Consider the following 19,310-nt stretch of genomic DNA (forward strand, 5'->3'; position numbering starts at 1 on the left):
CCGTGGGACACAGGTGTGTCGGCCCTGTTCAACGCGCTCTTCCCCCAGTCTGAGGCCCTGGTTGGGGTGCCGGAGTCCCCTTCCGGAGCAGTGGGTCATGTCCACACCCCACCCTTCCCTTGTCCAGCCATCCTGCTCCCGGCCACGCAGCACCAGATAGCTGGGGCAGCTCCGCCGCCCCGGACCCCTGGAATCATTGCAATAGCTGGTTCACAGGGTGCCCAGAAAAGCCAGCTCGCCCCACTCCGTGCGCCTCACCGAGCTCCCCCTTAGCTCACCTCCTGGTCACACTGTCCCCAGAGCAGCCCCTGCCCGGCAGGCTCTGTGTCCAGAGCCACGAGGAGCCCAGAGCCCTGCGTCTCATCTCCAAGAGTCACCGGATCGTGTCGCGCCATCAGAAAAACTTTAAATTTCATGAGTCACCAGGAACCCCCGAAATGTGTCAAAACAAGTTGACCTGAGGTGACTCAGCCCCAGGGCTGTAACTCACCTTCCCAGACCCGCCCAGGTGTGGACCGGAGAGACCAGGGCCCGGAGGCAGGGTAGGACGTAGCAGCCTAGAACCGGGGCAGCCTCCTCAGCCCAGGGCACCAGTTCAGCCCAGCCACACCCCTGCCTGAGCGCTGTCCCCGTCTCTGCCCCATGTCCGGGCTCTGCAGACATGGACCAGGGCCGAGGGTCTACCCAGTTGCAAGAACAGAGGCCCCTTTGTCCCAGCATGGCAGGCCCTGCTGATGCAGCTCTGTGGACCAGGACATCAGACCTGCAGGAACTCCCACCAGACACCAGGCAGAGCCACCAGCACCCCGACTCCACCTGGACCCTCACGCCCATTGGACTGAGAAAGGACCAGGGAGACTCAGGACATCAGGGGTCCTCCCACCCTTCCACCCCACGTCCACACCCCCTCCCTGTCCCAGCCCACCCAAGGGGCCCCCACAGACAAGCAGAGTCACCGAGGATGCGGAAGCTCTTTATGTGAAGCCAGGAGAAGGGGTGGGGGACTGGGGGAGGAGGGGGAGATGGGGAGGCCGGAGGGGGCGAAGCTGCCCAGGCCCCCGGGACAGGGCTCCTTCCAGGTCCTGTGGCACAGAGGTCCTGGTGGTGCTGCCACTGGGTGCTCCCTGCCCTGGAAAGGGGCGGGGGTCATGAGCCAGGATGGCAGAGGGGGAGGGGGCTGCAGTGGAGAACCAGGTGCGGGGCTCTCGAGGGCTCAGCAGGAGGGATTTCCCACCTGCTGGGGGAGCAGCTGTGGGGATACGGCAGGGCCGACAGCCTCCCTCCTGCACCCAGCCCACGGAGTGCTCACCCAAAGCAGATCTCCCAGCCGCCCAGGCTCCCCGAGACAGCCGGGAGGCATGGCTCACGTGCAGGGGCCCCGCCTGCCTGGCCCAGGAGGGGTCTCCTGCCCCGCGGGGAGCAGGGCTGGGAGACCGACCCTGTGGCCTCTCAAGCGTCCTCTCCCGCTGCTTACTTACCCTAGGCTTCTGGAGAGCAGGTTTCTGCAGAAAGAGGAAACACAGTTCAGAAGAGCCAGGGAATCCGCTGGCCCAGGGCCCCTTCGCCAGCTGACACTTCACTTGACCCAGAAGGACAAGCCCGGACCAGAGGTGGGCTGTCCAGTCAGGTGTGCTCTGCTGACAGGGCCACCGGGGCAGCCGGGCAGGAGCGGGCACGGGCGTTCCTCCTACCGCTTTGCCGGGGGATGAAGACCTCCAGGTGTAGCCCCTTGGCTCCTGCGACCTTCTTGAAGTCCTCCAAGGCCCCTGCGTTGTTCTCAGGGTCCCTTCCTGTGGGGGAGACCGGGAGCCAGACGGGAGGGTGAGGGTAGTAGTGGGGGGCACCGGCATCTCCATCCCAGTCTGGAGGAGTGATGGGCCGAAGGCTGGCTTGGAGGACCCCGCACCCGTGTGGGGCTGGACCCCGGGGTCCTCGGCGGCCGGGAAGAGAGCTCGGCTGGAAAGGTTGATCCAGGAGCCTCCGGAGGGCTGGGGCGCCCTCGCAGCAGAGCTGGGAGGGGCGGGAAGTGCTCTTGGAGGACACGCCTGAGACTCTGCCTGGGAGTGAGGACCTGCCTGGCTTCAGAGGTGGCGCAACCGTCTCCGGCCCTCAGGTCCCTGCCGTCCCCCCGGACTGGCATTCACACAGCTCCTGGCCATGGGGACACTCAGGTGACCCTCTCGGGGGCCTCCCGTCTGCAGGCAGGGACGGAACTGACGCTCCAGTGCCTCTTTGAGCCTCCTCCCTGGAATTAAGCCCCAGGGGCTGGAATTCCCTTCCCACATGTGGCCCGCCTGTGACACGGTGACATTCGGATGCCTGCCCACTCGGCCTCTGCTCCTCCCGTGCGCCCCTGCCGAGATGGGACTGGGCGCCTGCATCCTGAACTGGGCGTGGGAACCAGCGCTTCCTCCCGGGGCGTCTCCTGAGGGCAGGCGGGGGGAGCGGGTGCAGGGGCTGGGACGCGGGACCCTCACCCATGAGCTTCGCCACGCGGATCTGCTTCCCGCCGAGCTCGCCTTCGCAGTAAAGGATGTAGTGGTCCTTCACCGCTGACGGTGTGATGTACACCACGCGCTTGCCCCCGTCTGGAGGGGGAGGGCCCAGCCTTGAGCAAGCCCAGGGCCCGCGCCGGGAGCAGGTTCTCCACCCAGGCCGTGGGGCCCCACCTCCCAGGAGAGCGCACGCCAGAGAGGTAGTCACACCCCGCCCAGCGGGTCACAGGGGGCCTTGGGGGGTGGGGGCTCCAAGAGGCTGGAGCCTGGGGAGCTCAGCTCCGCTTCTGGGCCTGACATGTGGCCGCCCTGACCTCGGGCGGGCCAGTCCCTCCTGGGACAAACCCATCAGCCTGGTACGTGGTGTCAGGTGTCCGTATCTTTAAGGCAAATCGACCAGTGGGAGGGGAGGGAGGTCATTCAATGGGGTCAGAAAGGAGGGGGGCTTCTCAGGCTCAAAGGCTGTCCTAGACGCACCCCCACCCCCCACCCCGGCTGGGGCTCTGGGACTCACAGGCCGTGTATTTGCCAGGCTCGCTGGCTCTCTCCAGGACCAGTGTCTTGTCCCGGCACTGACCGTCAATCCTGGGACAGAAGCCACACAGCGACGCTGCCTGGGGTGCGCCCACCTTGGAACCCAGCCCAGCCCCGGCAGCGCTCCCCCACCCTCACAGGTGGCCACGGGGAGGACAGTGCATCAGCCACCCCCAGTCCAGACACCAGCTGGGCCTTCAGTGTCTCACATGGCAGCTCCGGGGGTCTCCCTTGGTGGTGGGGAGGGGCAGCCGGCAGTGCTCTTCCCATCCACAAGGTCTCACCCGGGCTCATCCCCTGCACGGCACTCCGGGTGAGGCAGGGCGCCCTCAAAGCTGTCCAGTGCCGAGCGTGGTGGGAGGGGCTGGGAAGGACACCTGCGTGGTCCGCCCACCCCACCCAGACGCTGGCTGTCCTGGTGTGGGGCGGGGAAGCGGGGAGGCCGGCGGCGACACTCACAGAATGGTGGCCTGGACTTCCAGGTTGCCTCCCTCCAGGACCGTAAGGTTCATGGAAGTCACCGACTCTGGTTTCTTCATGGGAATCTCCTGGTCTGCGGTCGCGGCCTTCAGATACCATTTCCCTGACACCTGGAGAAGGCTCCCTCCAGTCAGGGCTCAGGTGCCACCCCCCACTCTGCAGCCCCAGACTCTGCCCAACCCTGGGGCTGGAGCTCAGTGTGCTTTCCTGCCCCGCCCCCAGCAAATGCCCAGCATCCTCGCCAGACACCCCCAAGTGTGGGCTCCAGCCCTGCAGCTCAGCCCGGACCATGGGCCCCCTGTCTGGCTCAGGGCCCTCTGCTTCGTCTGACCGTTGCCTCAGGGGCAGGGATCAACGCCCAACCCTAAGATGCACGCCTCCGCCTCTCTCTGCACACCCCCAGCCCAGCCTGTCCCATCAGAGCCTCACGTCCTGGCCCAGCCCGCCTGAGGCCGGGGGGTCCTGGGCCTGCAGGGCAGCAACGAGGCCGAGGCTGACGGTCAGGAGCAGGGTCCTCATCTCCAGGGCTCTGTGCTCACAGCCACCCGACAGGTCACCTGCTGGGGCTGGGAGAGGCTGTGCCGGCCCCTCACACGGCCGGCCTTTATCCTCCTCCGCCCAGGGACCCTGCGGAACTTGGCACAAGCTACCGACCCGGCCCTTCCTGGCCGCGAACCGTGGTAAATTCTGCAGAGGAGCAGGTCGACGTCCGCATTGCTGACGCTTGTTCACCACCCGCGGTTGTCTCGGCACCGCCCCCCGAAGGAACCGGTCCACAGGTGTCGTCTGCGGGGGAAGTGGTGCCAGGGAGGATGTGGCTGGGTCTGAGAGCGTCCCTGGGTGGCTCCTTAGCCTCCGATTCAGCACCAAAAAAGAGACACCTGCTGTGTGAACATGGCGGTGTATTTGAAAGTCTACACCCCGACAAGACCCGCAGTAAGGAGGCACTTGGACCCCCGCTGCCCCATGCACGGAGCATGCAGATCAGACACAGGAAGGGAGAAGCAAGATGGCAGAGCCGTGAAGAGGTGTGCATGAACACACACGGACGCACGCGCACACACCCTTACATACACACGTGCTTACGTGTACACGTGCACACGCACACATGCGCACACCCACGTGTGCACGTGCACATGTATGTACTGCACACACACACACAGAGTCAGGACCAAGGAGAAGCACGAACTGGTGCATGGAGCTGAAGCCCTGGCCCAGGAAGGTGAGAGGACAGCTGGGCCACCTCCAGGGTCACCTCCGATATGTTATCTGTGTCTGTGACCCCCTCTGCCTCACAGTGAGGTGAGAAGCCCCATGAAAAGACCGGCAGGACCCCCAGGCAGGGCCACTGCTCTCCTGCCAGCACCATCCTGTTCCCTGGCCCAGCGGCTTTATCTCACTTTTTACCTCTGAAACTGCTTACTTACCCCTAAAATTCTATTGGTTCCCTGAGCTCACTTCTGATTGGTCCATTTCTACAAAGCTTGTTCCTAATTAGTCAACTTTCGTTACACCTCATTTGCATATGATGTTGCAAAGTGTAAAACTGGCAGCCTATAAAGGCCTGTGCAAACCCACAGACGGGGTCCAGAGCTTGGAGTGTTAACTCTTCTGGGCCCGCTGGCGTAATAAACCTGAGTTCTCCAGCTCTCCGAGTGCTGCTGGGTCTCTCGCCCGGATCCAGGTTGCTGTCACAACTGAGCTGTAACCCTTTGAGCTGTAACACACTTTTCTACAGCAACAGCAGAGCAGAGCAGGGGCCACGGCCGGGGGCAGAGGCTACGACCAAGCAGCTCAACAGAGAATGATGACAACACGGCCGCGGAGAAAGTGCACCAGTTCCACATCTTCATTAAAATGAGCCGAATTATCTGCAAAAGTAGCCTGTGAAGAAAAGCAGGTTTAAGACAAACACTCAGTTCAGGAATGTACTCCAAGAAACAAAAAGTGTGACTTGCGTTTTGCAAGCGCAGCAGTGTGATGAAGATGCCTCAAGATGAAAAGGAACAAGAAATTACGCCATTAGAACTGGGCAGAATATGGACAACACGGAGCTGGGAGTGCAAACCAAAAATACTGAAGGTGAGTGAGCACTGTGGTGAGTAAAAATCCAATGGATAAATGCAGAACCTGACAAGGTAAAGAGGATTCGTGACCGGAAGACGGTTCTGATGAAATCAATGGAAACAGAAAAAGGCAAAAGAGAAGGTGAGATATTGGAGCAGACTGAGCAACCCCAGCCTCCAGTGGGCAGCAAATGGCGCTGAGGACAGTACCCAGAGGGCAGCAGCTCTGGAAAACAAGAAGAAACCCATCCTCTCGTGCCCACGCAGACACGTGCACACGTGTGCACCTCCACACACGCACGATGCCAGCAACTCTGATCCTCTACTGCCTTGAAAGCACTGAGAGCTTGTTTAAAGTGAGGAGGGGAGCAAAGACATGTTTTAGTGGATATTTAAACGCACACAAAACAAAATGATGTATGCTTGCATGAGTTCATAGAAACAAAAGAAATGCACCTTAAGCCAGTGAGAATTGTGTTTTCCGTGAGAATGGAGATGGGGTGGGTGAATAGCTAATGCATTGTAAAGACAAAGATGCCAACCAGATAAAAGGTAACTTAAGGCAAAACGCCTCAGTAAGGATGAAAAGGGAACCAACAGCACAGTGCCGTGAAGTCGAGGGCGCACGGCGTCCAAATACAGGCCAGCCCAGGCAGACGGGAGACGAGGGCTGCTGACACAGCGCAGTCAGGGGTCAGGACGGGAGACATCAGGCCTTCTGCCTGAGAAGCAGGGCTCTGCAGGCCCGACATTCACGCCAGCGCGGAACCTTCTGCACCAAACGACAGAGCGTGTCTACAAAGCCCCTGTGCCCGCCACAGCTAAGGAACGACATTCTTCTAGATACACACGCGGTCATCATAAAAGCCGCCCACATCCCGGTAGCACGGGGAACTCCTGAGCCGAGACGACGGGGCCTGCCCTGTCTGACCTCAAAGCAGTGAAATGAAATCCTCAACGCACAGAGTGGTCCGTAAAGGCAAATCCAAACTTTAAAAATGCCCCTAAACAATTTGTGGGTTAAAGAGGAAATCACAATTTTTTAAAAATGCAGAATATTTAAAACCAAAAAACTATAAACATGGCAGATATTAAAAGAAAAGACACACACTGTGGTTGGAACGTCTGTGTGCTCCCCAAACCCTAGTCCCCAGCGTGATGGTGTTAAGGGGTGGGGCGTTCAGAAGGCGATTAGGTCGTGAGGGTGGAGCCCCCACGAGTGGGATTAGGGCTCTTATAAGAGGGCCCCAAAGAGCCCCCTCACCCCTTCCCAGAAGACCACCATCAGTGAGCGAGCAGGTCCTCACCCAACAGCGGGCCTGACAGCACCAGGATGGCGGCGCCATCCCCCAGAACTGTGAGCAACGAGAGTCTGCTGTCTAACCCGCCCACCCTGTGCCCTCCTGTCCTGGCAGCCCCCGTGGATGGGGACAGCACCATCACAGAAACACACAGAGGAAAACAGCTATGGCTTCAGATGCTTTTATCAAACAACAAGAAAAATGAAAGTAAGTGGGTTATGCATTCAAATCTAGAAACAATAAAAATAACCCAAAGACATTAGAAGATAAAAAATAGTGAAGACCAGAACCAGTGAGCTAGACTATAAAGAAAAATAGAGAGAACCCACAAAAGTGAAACCTGCTTTGGGGGAAAAAGGCATTAAAATAGGTAAACTCCTACCAAGACTGCAAAAACATTTAGAAAAGCAACAATCAAACAGCATGAGGGGTGATGAGGTGATGTAAATGACAGCTAGAGAGTGAAGAAAACCTCAGGCCACAGTGAAGGGGGCCGCGGAGGGCGCGCCCGGCAGGTCCCAGCACTCTGCGAGGAGCAGCACGGCCAAGAGGAGGCAAGCTGCGGGCTGCTGGGCGTCCAGCTGAGAAAAGAAAAACTCATTCAGAGAGCGACACGCGCCCAGTGCTCACGGCAGCACTAGTTACAACTGCTGGGATGGGGAAGCCGCCCAAGTCATCAACAGATAAAGGTGTGTGTATGTGCCTTGGAGTACTACTCAGCCATGAAAAATGAAGTATTGCCGTTCACAGCAACATGGATGGACTTACAGGGAACTATGCTCAGTGAAGTAAGTCACAGAAAGACAAATGCGGTAGGTATCTCTTAAATGTGGAATCTAAAACTACAGCACACTAGTGAATATAACAAACAAACACAAACAGACTCACAGATACAGGGAACAAAGCCTGGTCGCTGGCGGGGAGAGGAGGGGAGAGTGGGGAAGGGGGTTAAGAGACACAAACTATGATGTATAAAATAAATAAACTATAGGATTAAAAAGAAGAAAAAGAAGGCGTGTTGTCACAGGACCGAGCAATAGATCCACAGATCAGCAGCAGGCCCGGGCGCCCTGGGCAAACCCAGCTGTAGCACAGGGGACGACAGTGTGTGTGGGGACAACATTAGACAAACAGAACTTGTTATCCACGTGGAAAAGACACACAAACGCAGTTCCTACCTCACACCACACCCAGGTAACTCCTGGCAGATTAAAAGGCTTAGCTGGGAAACACAAACCTGTAAAACATCTGTCAAAGAAAGTGAGGGCAGGGGCAGGGTGTGGCTCAGCGGCAGGGCGTGTGCTTAGCACGCACGAGGTCCTGGGTTCTACCCCCAGCACCTCCACTAAACAAAATTAACTGTTTTTTAAAAGAAGAAAGTGAGGGCAATGCCTGTGTGACATAGAAGGAAGTCCTCCGGGTACATAGAGTCCAGACAGAGGAGGGCCAGTGACCGAAGGCAACGCTGGCCGCTTGGTTACCGGAAAGTGTCTGTACGCAGGTCCGCCAAGGACTCCCACAAACCAACGAGAGAAGGACAACCGACTGGACAGAAACGTGGCCAAGGGTATAGAAGGGGAGGGTGGTCAGGGGGTGAAGAGATTGAAACGGAAGGGGCCGATCTCAGCCTGAGCCCGACGGCATTTGCCATGGACAACAGGGATTCCAGGCGTGGTGCCCGGAGTCCTGCTCCAGCGGCCCCGTGACCAGGCACCACGTGGCAGTGCCCCGGCGCGCTCTGGGCCCGTAGTTCTGTGCTCGGAGGGCCCCCGGGAGGCTCCTGCAAGTCCGGGGTCAGAGGTCCACGCCCCGAGGTAGACCGCCCTCATCCCAGTCCAGTCCAGACCCAGCCCCCTCTGTCTGGGATTGCTGGATAGTGTGACGTGTGTCCGCACACGGTGTGGTTTTATGCTGTTTTGATGGTGATCACACCAAGTGGAACTGATCAGAATTCCCATTTACAGCCCAAACCTACAGCAGAGCCACACTCAGCACACCTGTGTCGGAAGCCACGTGTCTCACGTGTTCCGACTGATAGAAGAGATGTTCACACACTGGGGTCTGGGGACGCCGCTCCGGCTTACACGTGGGTTAATGTGAGCGTGACGCTGACCACAGCAGCCTGCGTGCGGCCCATCCAGCAAGCACTGTGCATCTGCTTTCGTTATTAAAGGAAAGGGTCAGGGGTGAAGGGCGTCCAGGCTGAAACTAAAGACCAAGTGCCCCTCCTCCTGGGACGCCAGTGCCGGCCCTCCTTCGATGCTGACTCCTGCCCGGGGGCCAGGGCCACACCGACTCGCTGGACGTGGACGTGCCGATCTGTGCGGGGTTCTTTTGAAACCTTGGAGAAACGTGTCCCTAACCGGTCAGCACTCCTTGTTCTTGACAGGACATAAAACTGGGCTGGAACCTGCATCTCCGGGACCGTTTCCCAGAGCCGCCTGGGACGCGGGCTTCCGCGCTGGGCCTGCGCTTGCCTCGGGTGAAACTCTTTCCCTCTCTTATGATTGGTTGTTTCTTGATTCTGTTCGTCGCCACGACCATCGGCAGGAAGAGCGAATGTCCGTCCCCCAGGCTCTGAGCCGCCTCCCCGTGCTCTTTACATGGCCTGGTGGAGAGGCGTTTCACAGGGAGCGGCGTCGGGACGGCGGGGACGCCGGGAACCGGAGCCCGGGGGGGGCCGGCAGGGCCGGGTCACATGTGGCGGGTGCTCTCGGACGGGGTGTGCGCGGCCCTTGCCGGCCGTGGGGTGTGGAGGCCTGCTGGCTTTCCCACCCCCCGATCGCGCGTTCTCAGATCTAACCTGCGTCCAGAAGGTTTACTGCTTTTGCTCCCTGTCCAGGCCGTGCGTCCGTTTGCCCCGTCGAGCCTCCCAGGGCTCCAGGGTTGGCCCCCGCCCCACCCCCCACGGCAGGCAGGGGGTGCTCTGCACAGCTGGTGCGTGTCCTGGTGGCTCGGGTCTCCCCCCTCCCCCGACCTGGGCTCACGAGGCCCTGGGGCGTCGGCCAGCTGAGCCGAGTCCAGATGTGGACTCGAGCCGGGAGCCCGCCCGGAGGGGAGCCCAGGGCCCCGCGGGCAAGGCGCGGCTTCCAGGAAAGGTCAAGCTGTGTTTGCGTTCCGGCTCGTTCTCCACCTTGAGCCCCTGCGAGGCTCCCCGGCTTACCTGGACACTGGATGGCTTTGTGCGCCGGCGTGCTCTGTGTCATGGAGAATGTCACACAAACAAGGCCGTGCCCAGAGGCCACCTAGACCCATGTCCGCCCGTCTCTGCTGCCAGGTGGATGCCAGCGGACGTGGCCTCCCGGGGCAGCTCTGCCAACCTTGCCCCGCTGCTCCCTCGGTGTGGGGAGTCCCCCTTCCCAGAGCAGATCCCAGGGAACGGGATTCCTGTAGGCAGGCTCTCCCAGGGGCTGGCACCTGGGACCTCAGCAGGCCCCCTGATGTGGTCAGTACAGGGGCCCCGGCTGGACAGCCTTGGCTGGCCAGGGAGGAGGGGCCTTCCTGGGAGCACCCTAAGCTCCTGGCCAGACGTCTTCCTGTCTACTGGACACCTCGCTCTGCAGCTGGGAAAGGCCCGGGCAGGGGACTGGTGGGCCAGCCCCATCACTGCCCCCAAACTGTCTCTGCACTTTGCCTGAGGACCCCAGGAGGCACTCAGAGAAGTAGGAGGGAGGGAAGGAGGAGCCACAGGTGGGAACCCCCCAGAAAGGGGCAGCATGAAACCACTAGGTGCGCCTCCCAGGAACTCTGGCCTGGCCTGGCGGACCCAGGCAGGGCCGGGCAGGTCCAGGCAGGGCCGGGCAGACCCAGGGTAGCCAGGCCTCCGGCCTCCGAACGGCGGTTTCTCCCGCTCCCCCAAGCAGTGGGCGCTGGCGTCCAGGTGGGGCCCTGAGAACAGGGGCTGCGCGAGGGATGCCCCACCCTCTGTCCTCCTTTCTGAGCATCTGCCTCCCCCAGGTGAGCGCCAGGAAGGTCCCTTCTGGGCTCCAGGTGGACGTGAACGTTTTGTGATGCAGAAAGTTCTTTTTGGTGAAAGGCTCAGAAATGCAGATCAAGACATATGAGTAAGACCCTTATCCCCGCCTTGCACAGAATCGTGAAAGTGTGAAGCTGACCTAATGCCTGAGGTGAGGAGTGGACAAACGGGCAACGAGAGAGCTAAAGCGTCGAGGTCTTACAGCCTTCTTGGGAGACCTTCTGCCACGATTTATCAGCTTTGGGGAAAAAACAAGTGTTCTCAATATTAAAGACACGTGTAAGGAGAGACGCCACCGTTTACCTGTCCAGAGCTCTGCCCTCCGTGGCCAGCAGACGCACACGCAGAGGCACACGGGGGAGGGAGCCAAGTCCCCGTCCGCACCGCCCGCCACCCAGGGCACACCCGCCTCTGACCACTGCTGGCGCCTTCCGGAGCGTCCCAGCCCTCCAGTTCCACCGCTGACACGAGAGTGACGGCCTCTGCACAAAAACACACCGCCTCTCACTTACGAGCAGGGAACATCATCCACGTTTCGGGCACGAGCAGGAGGAATTTCATAAGTTTCCAAAATTGGAGTTTCTAGAGCAAATGGCGGGCGCGTTAGTGTTAGAGGTGCTCCAGGGAAGCCCTGCCCACCCCTCCGGCTGCTACCGGCCAGGGCCCAGCATCCACCAGGGCCGATGGTGCCCTTGGCCTTGGCCCTGAATGGGGCTGTCCCCAAGTCCCCCTCACAGTGAGGGAGGCGGCGTTGGGAGGTGGGCAAGGGGCCGGCTCACACCCAGCAGCCTCGAGAAGCCACCCTCTCTGCGGCCCCGGACCCCCCCTCTCCCTGACTGCCCACAGTGTGCCCACGGGGGCACTTTGAGGACGTGAGCACGCAGGGCGGGCAGGAGGGCACCTCTGTCCCAGTCACCCTGGGACTGGCCCAGAGATGCTCTCCCATTTCTTTCCTTTTTCAGTTTCATGAGCCCACATACCAAGTACCGTCAGGAAGGCTGCCCCCTGGTGGGGGGGCTGACAAAAGAGGATTTTAACAGAAGAGGATTTTTAACTCCTACTTTTGAGTTTCCAGCATTTTCTGATTTTCATATAATCAGAATCCAAAAAATAAATTCACATTAAATAGAAGGCAATTTGTTTTCATCATAATTTTATATTTCTAAGGAAAAATAGCCATCGCCTGCAACCCCGGCCACCCCCGGACGCCCCAGGAGTCTGACGGGCTGCAGTCAGGCACACGGTCAGCCTGCGGGCTACTGAGCCGCTGGGGCGGCTCGTTGTCTCCTTGTAGGCATTGAATGCCTTTTTCCCGGGCTCTCCTGGGCAGCTTGGCGACAAGTGAGGAGGGCTGGCGGTGTGCTCGGGCTGCTGTGCACGGCGGGACAGCGTCATGACGCTGGTGGTGAACTCGGTACCCTTTCCCCCTCCGTGCACCCCTCTCCCCAACACAGACAAGTGTCCTCCAGGGTGCTGACCACCCTCCCGGCTCCAGGATGGGTCCGATCGACCTAATGGTGACCCATCCCTCTGGTCGGTGACTGTTCGAACCCTCAAGTAGAGCTGGGGAGAGTTCCCCAGGCCGTCAAAGGCAGCACCACTGCTGACTTCCAGCCACGAGGAAGGGGCACCCAGACAAAGCAACAGGATGTGTCTCCAAAACCGCAGCCACTGACCTTTCAGACTCCAGCGGTGAGCCGTGCCCATCTGCAAGCGCTGACGTCCTCGCCAACAATGGTGCAGGTCACGGCCCCCACGGAACACAGCACCCGCATCCGTGTGCGCGCGGCTTCGGCTGGCTCGGCCGGTAGCTGGCTTGGAGCCCCAGCGTGGACCGCCCGACAGCGGGCCAGGCGGGCCGCTAAGTTCCAGGGGTCAGTTCGACAACCACCACCTTTCATAAGCTAGAGAAATCACGAGCTCTGTCTTGCTCACAGTTTGCAGGGCCCCGTCTGCCTTCTTTGTTTCGGGGAAGGGGAGCTGTTGCAGGTCACGGAGGGAACGCTCCCAGAGCCAGAGGGGAGAGGCCAGGACTCCCTCCTCGCCGCGGGCTCTGCCCCAGCCCCAGCGGCGGGAACTCCTTGCAGCCCTGTGGGCGCCATTGTGGGAGCACTTCCAGGCCCCCCTTTGCCTGGGTTGAGGGGCAGAGCTGCCTCCAGATCAGCCTGACGCCTCCCTTTTCACAACTTCACAGACATGCGCGTCTCACCCTGTGATGTTCGTCCACCCCAGTGTGCAACTCAGCGATGCTTAGGGTGTTGGTAGCTCTGTGAGGGCTTCAGGAAAACCGAGTTTTTGAACATTCCCATCATCCCCAGAAAGGCAACATCCTGGTTGCCAACAAGGAGGGTCTTGTCCCTGGTCCCCAGTGAGTGGTCCAGGGCTCTGTCATGTTCTGCACCCCCAGGTCCCCAGTCCCCCAAGTCCCCAGGCTGCCCCTGCTCAGAGGACCTCAGAGGGTAGAAAGCATTTTCCAAGGACCTGGAGGACAGTGGGTCACGGATGGAGAACCAAGTCCAACAGACTCTTCTGCAAGCTTGTGGGACCTTAGGGGTCCCCCGTCTCGGCACCCCGCTTTACAGAGAGGGAGCTGAGGCCTCATCTCCCGTAGCCCCTCCACAATGGGTGGTCTCATCCCTGTTCCAGGACCCCCAGACCCTGTCTTCTCCAGGGAGCTCTAGGGGTGACCCCAGCCCAGGCAGTGCCCAGGGGACCCCCCCCATCAGCCTGCAATCTCTCCCTTCCCCATTCTGTGGGCCTGGGCATGCTGCTACGATGCTGGATACCCCTGCCCCTGGCAGAGCTGCCCCCAACCTCCTTCTCACCCCTCTCACTTCCCCCCTCAGGGCAGTCAGTCAGTGTGTGTGCGCGTGTGTGTGCGTGCGAGCGCGCGAGGCTACCCAGGGGAATGGGCCCCACATGCGAGGGGTGAGCAGGGGTCCCCCAAGATCTGAGGGGCTCTCATTCCCAGTGTAAACCCCAGGGGAGGGTTGAGTCTGGCCTGATACCAAATCTAGTACGTGGGCATTAAAACAGGGAATAAAACCCAGCCCTGGTGCCACAGTGAGACACGGCCACAGGGCGCAGACCCAGCCAAGATCGTGGTGCGATGTCTCTGTCAAACCCGCAGAAGAATTCAGGTGCCAGGGAGGTTCTCAAGGAGCACACAAGGGCCTCCAGGATGCTCTAGGCTGAGAGCCCAAATCCCAGCCATCACACCTGGAGAGAGAGGCATGTTTCCTAAGGACCCTGGGGCTGGCTCGTGGCACCTGGAGGACATTGGCGTCAAACACAGAAAACCCTCCATGTGTCAGAAGAGCCCGGAGCTGAGACGTGGGCACGTGATGCCTCAGGGCAACTTCTCCAGGCAGGAAACAGACCGAGGGCGTCGCACACTGAAGTGTGTCCTGATGCCTCCTTCAGACGTGGCCGAAGGGAGTGAACACATGAGAGAGAAGTGTCTCAGAGGACAGAGCCCTGAGGACAATGCATCGGAGCCACCAAGCCAGGGCTTCAGGGACACCCACCCCCAGAGACCCGGCCTGCCAGCAGACGCGGAGCCCGCCACCCTTCCCCCACAGGATCGCCCAGCCCTTCGCCTGCTCTTGGTCCCCAGTGCTGAGCCCTGGGCCAGGGTCACTCCTACTCTGGCTGGAAGGTGTGTGACGTAGGGGACCCCTGCAGGACGCAGACCACGAGACCCTGGATTCAAGCGTCGCGTCCTGGCTGGATGAGACTTGGGGAACGTGAGACAGAAGGTGGGGGAAGACCCTCGAGGCGCAGAAGGGAGGTGAGCTGGTGTGGCCGAGAGCAAGGACTGAGCAGCAACTCGGAGGACGCGGCAGAGTGACTCTGTGCCTGTGTCGAGCTTTTGAAGGATTCCGGCTCCTTCCTGACCTGTGTGCCTTTGCCACGGCTGTGAGACCAGCACGCCACGGTCAGCCCACCACTTAAAGCACAAGGGGCTTGCGGAGCTAAGCCAGCTCAGACCAGCCCACCTCCTGCCAACACAAACCTGTGAAAAGAGATCCAGCTGAGAACCATGGAGCACAGGTGAGCCCGGCTGGCGCCAGCCGGTCCAAGCTGACACCCCGGCGGGAAAGCTAAACTGGTTTATGGCACCAAGACTTTGTGCTTGTTTGTTACACGGCAGTAGCTGACTGATCCTATTGTTTTCTCTTCAGGTGATCTCATCCATGCCTGCCACCTTCGTCACCAAATACACATGGGTGACGCCAAAGTATCTGCCTCTCACCCAGGCCTGGACTCCACCTCCCCCCAGAACACCTGCATTTGGGTGTCCCGGGGCTGCTCAAGCTCCGGCCCACCCCGGTCTTCTCCAGACCACCGCGTTGCCTTTCCAAGTGGCCCAGAATCCGTGTCCCCATCTACATCTCCACCGCTCTGGGGTTTTTCAAAGACCGTTTATCTTCCAGGGAGGCCCTGTTCCCCGAGCCCCACCATCACTTTCTTAACTCCCACCGCCCTTCATTTCTCAGCTCGAATGTCTCTTCCTCCAAGAAGCTCTCTCTGACTCCTCATCCCTGTCCCGGAACAGGTGGGACCTGCCATTGTTTTGCAGTTGGCACCTGTAAGCGTGTCTCCCTGGGCCTGTAACTGTGTGCTCGGGTGACTGCGCTGGTGTCTGCATCCCCCAGTGACGGAGCTGCGTGTGCCTGTTTCGCTCACTGCCCCCCACGGCCAGCACCACACCCACCACGTGAATGCGCGGCGCTAGGCGAATGGCTTCCTGAGCAAGGACAGGATGTCAAGGAAGACACAGAAGGTGGCAGAGACGCTGCAGAGAAAGCATGAGGCAGGCCGCACCGGACCAGCCGTGGTCTGTTTCGCAGCAGGTAAGGGACGGCAGCGTGTTTCTGCCAGGGGATCCAGAGGACACAGGCAGAAGGGAGGCTCCTGGCTTGGCATCCCCTGGCCAGTCAGCACGTGCCCTCCCACCCCTATCCCTTCGTGATGATAAAGGGCCCTGCTGGGCTCAAGTCGTGGCACCATCAACGGCTTGGGGTCACCAAACTCCTCTCAGCAAGCAGTTGGATATGCAGACCTGCAATTTGGAACAATGCTCCCAGGGTCCAGGGGGACCACAAGTCGAGCTTTAAAGGGGAGAGCTGGTGGACAGCAGCTTGCTCTCACGGCAGGACAGTGTGCGCACAGGAGGCTGTGGGAGAGGAATGAGAGGGTCGGGCCGGCTCCATGCACGTGCTGCCGGCTCTCCCCGGTGTCGTGGGCACCACAGACGGCAAAGCCATGCAGCCCTGGCCCCCAGCCCCACACAAAGACCAGACCAACGCAGCATGTGTGCTCTGGGTGCCACCGGAGGCAGAAGGGGCACACGCACTCGGCCGTGCCTTCACTGTGGCTTCAGATCTTTAAAAAATGCCACCGTCCCCCCTTTGTCCCTCCATCCGCGACAGGGTGGGCGTGGGGCCAGGAGTGGCCCTGTCCGAGCCCAAGCGCCTCGTGGCACCACCTTACCGTCTTTCGGGAGGACAGCCATGCGGTTGGTGAGCTTCAGAGTCTCGCAAATGTCCATGAACTTTTTCATAGTCAGGAAGCTGGACGTGCTCTGTCTGCCTGCGGTGCGGAGCAGGCACAACGTCCGAGTCTCCCGTTCTGCCACGTGAGGCTGCGCCCCAACCCCCACCACCCCCGCAGCCCCAAAACGCCCCTGAGGCTTCAGGACAGAGACAAGGGGGCGCTCAGTGGAAGATGGAGACTGGCGGGCGGCAGGAGGCGCCTCTGTTCCGAGCCAGCAGGAGGCAGGTCCCCAGAGAGGCTCGGGAGGTGGGGTCCCCACGCAGGGTCCCCACGCAGGGCCCCCTCTGCTCTCCCAGGCCCCTCTGCCACCCCTCCCTAGCCGCGTCCATCTGACTGAGGCTCCCCGGGACCCCCTCCCACCCTCTCCAATGGGGCTGCTGGGCGCCCCGACCCCAGCCCCCACGCCTGGAAGTGGGTTCCTGCCCCTCCATCCCACCTGTTCATCCGGGGCAGAACCTCCTCCTGGTTCGTCACCGCCAGCCCCTCATCCTGCCATCAGCCTGGGGACCTCCGCATCCACGTGGACAGCCCGCCCCTCTCCAGCCTCTGGCTTTCCGACCTCCCCTCTGCAAGGGCCTCCCCCTCGCAGCCCTGGGGGCCACCACCCAGAGCTGCCAGCGCGCAGGGTCTCCTGGACCAGGGCCCCGGGCTCTGCCGCCCACCCCAGCCTCTGCTCACAGCCCGGCCAGCCCCACCCTCCGTCCTGCCATGCCGCACCCACCCCAGGCCGTGACCGACTGCTGTGGGCTGTGAGTTTGTGTCCCCCAAATTCACATGCTGAAGCCCCAGTGGCGGAGCGAGAGGAGGCCTTGGGAGGTGAGGGGGGTCAGCTGAGGTCACGAGCACAGGGTCCGCGTGGTGGGACTGGTGCCCTGAGGAGATGAGGCCAGAGCTCCCCCTGCCCGCGTGTGAGGACATGGCAGAGGCCTCCCTCTCTCCAGGGCCCTCACCCCCCGTCTGCGCAGGGCCCCGGCCTCTGGGGCCCTGGTGCTGGACTCACCAAAGAGCAGCAACATCTTGGCGGTCTGTCCCGCGCGGCCCAGGCGCACGTCGACCACGGCCTCATGGTAGTCGGTGGACAGCACGCGGAAGCCCCTCACCCCCTTCACTGGGCGGGGGAGAGGCACAGAGCTGCCGGCTCGAGCCCGGACAGCAGGGGCGTCTGGAAGGACGCAAGGACGCCCCACTCCTGGCCCAGGCCCCAGGCCCTTGAGCGTCAGTCCCCACTGGCCCACATTCCCTGGGGAGGACAGCCGGGGCCAGCGCTGTCGTGGGCCACCCAGGGTCTCGGTGGCCAGGAAGCCCATGGACAGCCACCCCCCAGCGGTACGCACAGGTGTTCCTGAACACGGCCTTCTTCCTGTCTTTCCGCAGAATCAGCGAGTGTGCCTGGCACCCCCGCGCCCTGAGGGGAGAGGGGCTGTGAACTGGCGGCCAGGGAGCCCTTTCCGGGCCCCGTTGTTCTGGGACTTTTCACCCTGGGCCAGCAGCGCCGGTCCTGCAGCTCAGGGGACACGCTCCAAACACCCACTGCCCACGGAGGCCCCGGGACGGCGGCCGCCCCTCCCAAAATCGGCCCTTGGAGTCTTAGGGTGGGAAGTCGTGGGCGCTGGGGTTTCTGAGACAGTTCTTGTGGGAGTTCCAGGCTGAACCCCAGGTCTGGCTCCCCCCACTCAGCCCCCTTTCCTCTACTCCCTGGGCTCAGAGTGCAAAGGACATGCTGGCCCCCACCCTCGCCCAATCACCCGTTAAAGGCGAGGACCACCTTCAGCTGGCCTGCTGTGTGAACCTTCATCACAGATGCCCCCAGCTTCCTCTTGTCTCTGCCCGGCAAGACACCTCGGGCGTCGGAAGCAATGGCAAGGATGTACCAGAACCCCGAAAACTGCAGAGAAGGTGCTGGGGGGCAGGCTGCCACACTGGTTCTGCCCCCACCCTAGGTCCCCGAGAACCCACAGGACCAGTGTCCCTCGCTGAGGCCCAGCCCACATCCAGCACTCACAGGCTGGCACGGCCCGGCCTCGGGGCCCCCAGTGTCACCCCAGGCAATGGGGGCAGATGTGCAGCTGGTCTGGGGTCTGGGGCGTCCCTGGGCTGGGCCGTGGGCACCGTGTGTCGGAGCTTCCTGCCTGCATGGGCCTGGCGGGGTCCCGTCCCTCCCAGCTGGCCCCGCACCATTCTCCCGACTCCTCTGGCAGCAAACCCGGGCTCCCTGCCCACCACGTCTACTCTGCCTGTGCCCATGGCCGCCCCCTCCGGAACCTTCACCCAGCCGGCGACCTCATTGTTCCAGAACATGCCCTGCTGCCTGCCTCCCCTCTGCCCACCAGGCACCTCGGGAGACCTCAGGCCCCTGTCTGTCCCCTTCTCAGAGCTCCTGGCCCTTATGGCCCATGGCTGGCAGTTGAGTTTGAAGCCCCAGCCTGTCCCCAGAGGAGGCCGCCGGAGGTCAGGGACAGGCCAGGTGGGCAGCCCCGCCAGGCCAGCCGAAGCCAGTGCCCGAGCCTCCTGCCAGCCTGCCCAGCCCGGGGCCCTGCCCACAGTCTCCGGCAGCTCTTTCCGGATGATGCCCGCCCTGCCCCAGCGAGAGGACTCGGGGTGGGGGCACGAGGCTCACCTTGCTCCAGTTGAGACTGTGGGACTCCCTGGGGAGCGGCTTCCGCTCCTGGGACCCCACAGCCAGCACCAGCGCCAGGACCAGCACAGGCAGCAGCCGCATCGTCGCCCCCTCCCTCAGCCACCCGCCTGGATGTCCAGGGGCAGCCAGGCAACCTGCGGCCTCACACCAGCCTAGTGGGCCAACCCGGGGCGGGGAAGGGGGAGGGCCCTCGGAGCCGCACAGCAGCCAGTGGGCGCTGCCGGCCTGGGACGGCCGAAGGTGGAGGCTATGATGTTCCCG

General features: G+C 61.5%; 1 protein-coding gene across 1 annotated transcript; it reads right to left on the reverse strand.

Moving 5' to 3' along the window:
- Positions 1–1,623: 1,623 nt before the first annotated feature.
- LCN1 (lipocalin 1) lies at positions 1,624–4,028 on the reverse strand. The gene is made up of 5 exons (XM_031450942.2): positions 3,939–4,028; positions 3,489–3,619; positions 3,010–3,080; positions 2,478–2,588; positions 1,624–1,790 (listed from the first exon to the last, which is right to left on the reverse strand). The coding sequence occupies exons 1-5, from the start codon at positions 4,026–4,028 to the stop codon at positions 1,624–1,626; spliced, it is 570 nt and encodes a 189-aa protein (XP_031306802.2).
- Positions 4,029–19,310: the final 15,282 nt, after the last annotated feature.

This window comes from Camelus dromedarius, chromosome 10, assembly GCF_036321535.1.
Source record: "Camelus dromedarius isolate mCamDro1 chromosome 10, mCamDro1.pat, whole genome shotgun sequence".
Classification (NCBI taxonomy): domain Eukaryota; kingdom Metazoa; phylum Chordata; class Mammalia; order Artiodactyla; family Camelidae; genus Camelus; species Camelus dromedarius.

What these genes read in the sequence shown, in the direction of transcription:
- LCN1 (XM_031450942.2), bottom strand. Translation starts at nt 4,028, where the DNA reads ATGAGGACCCTGCTCCTGACCGTCAGCCTCGGCCTCGTTGCTGCCCTG. An exon ending in CAGGCGGGCTGGGCCAGGAC is followed by an intron (nt 3,620 to 3,938) that starts GTGAGGCTCTGA and finishes AGCCTTCTCCAG; the next exon opens with GTGTCAGGGAAATGGTATCT. An exon ending in GCCTGGCAAATACACGGCCT is followed by an intron (nt 2,589 to 3,009) that starts GTGAGTCCCAGA and finishes CTCCCCCTCCAG; the next exon opens with ACGGGGGCAAGCGCGTGGTG.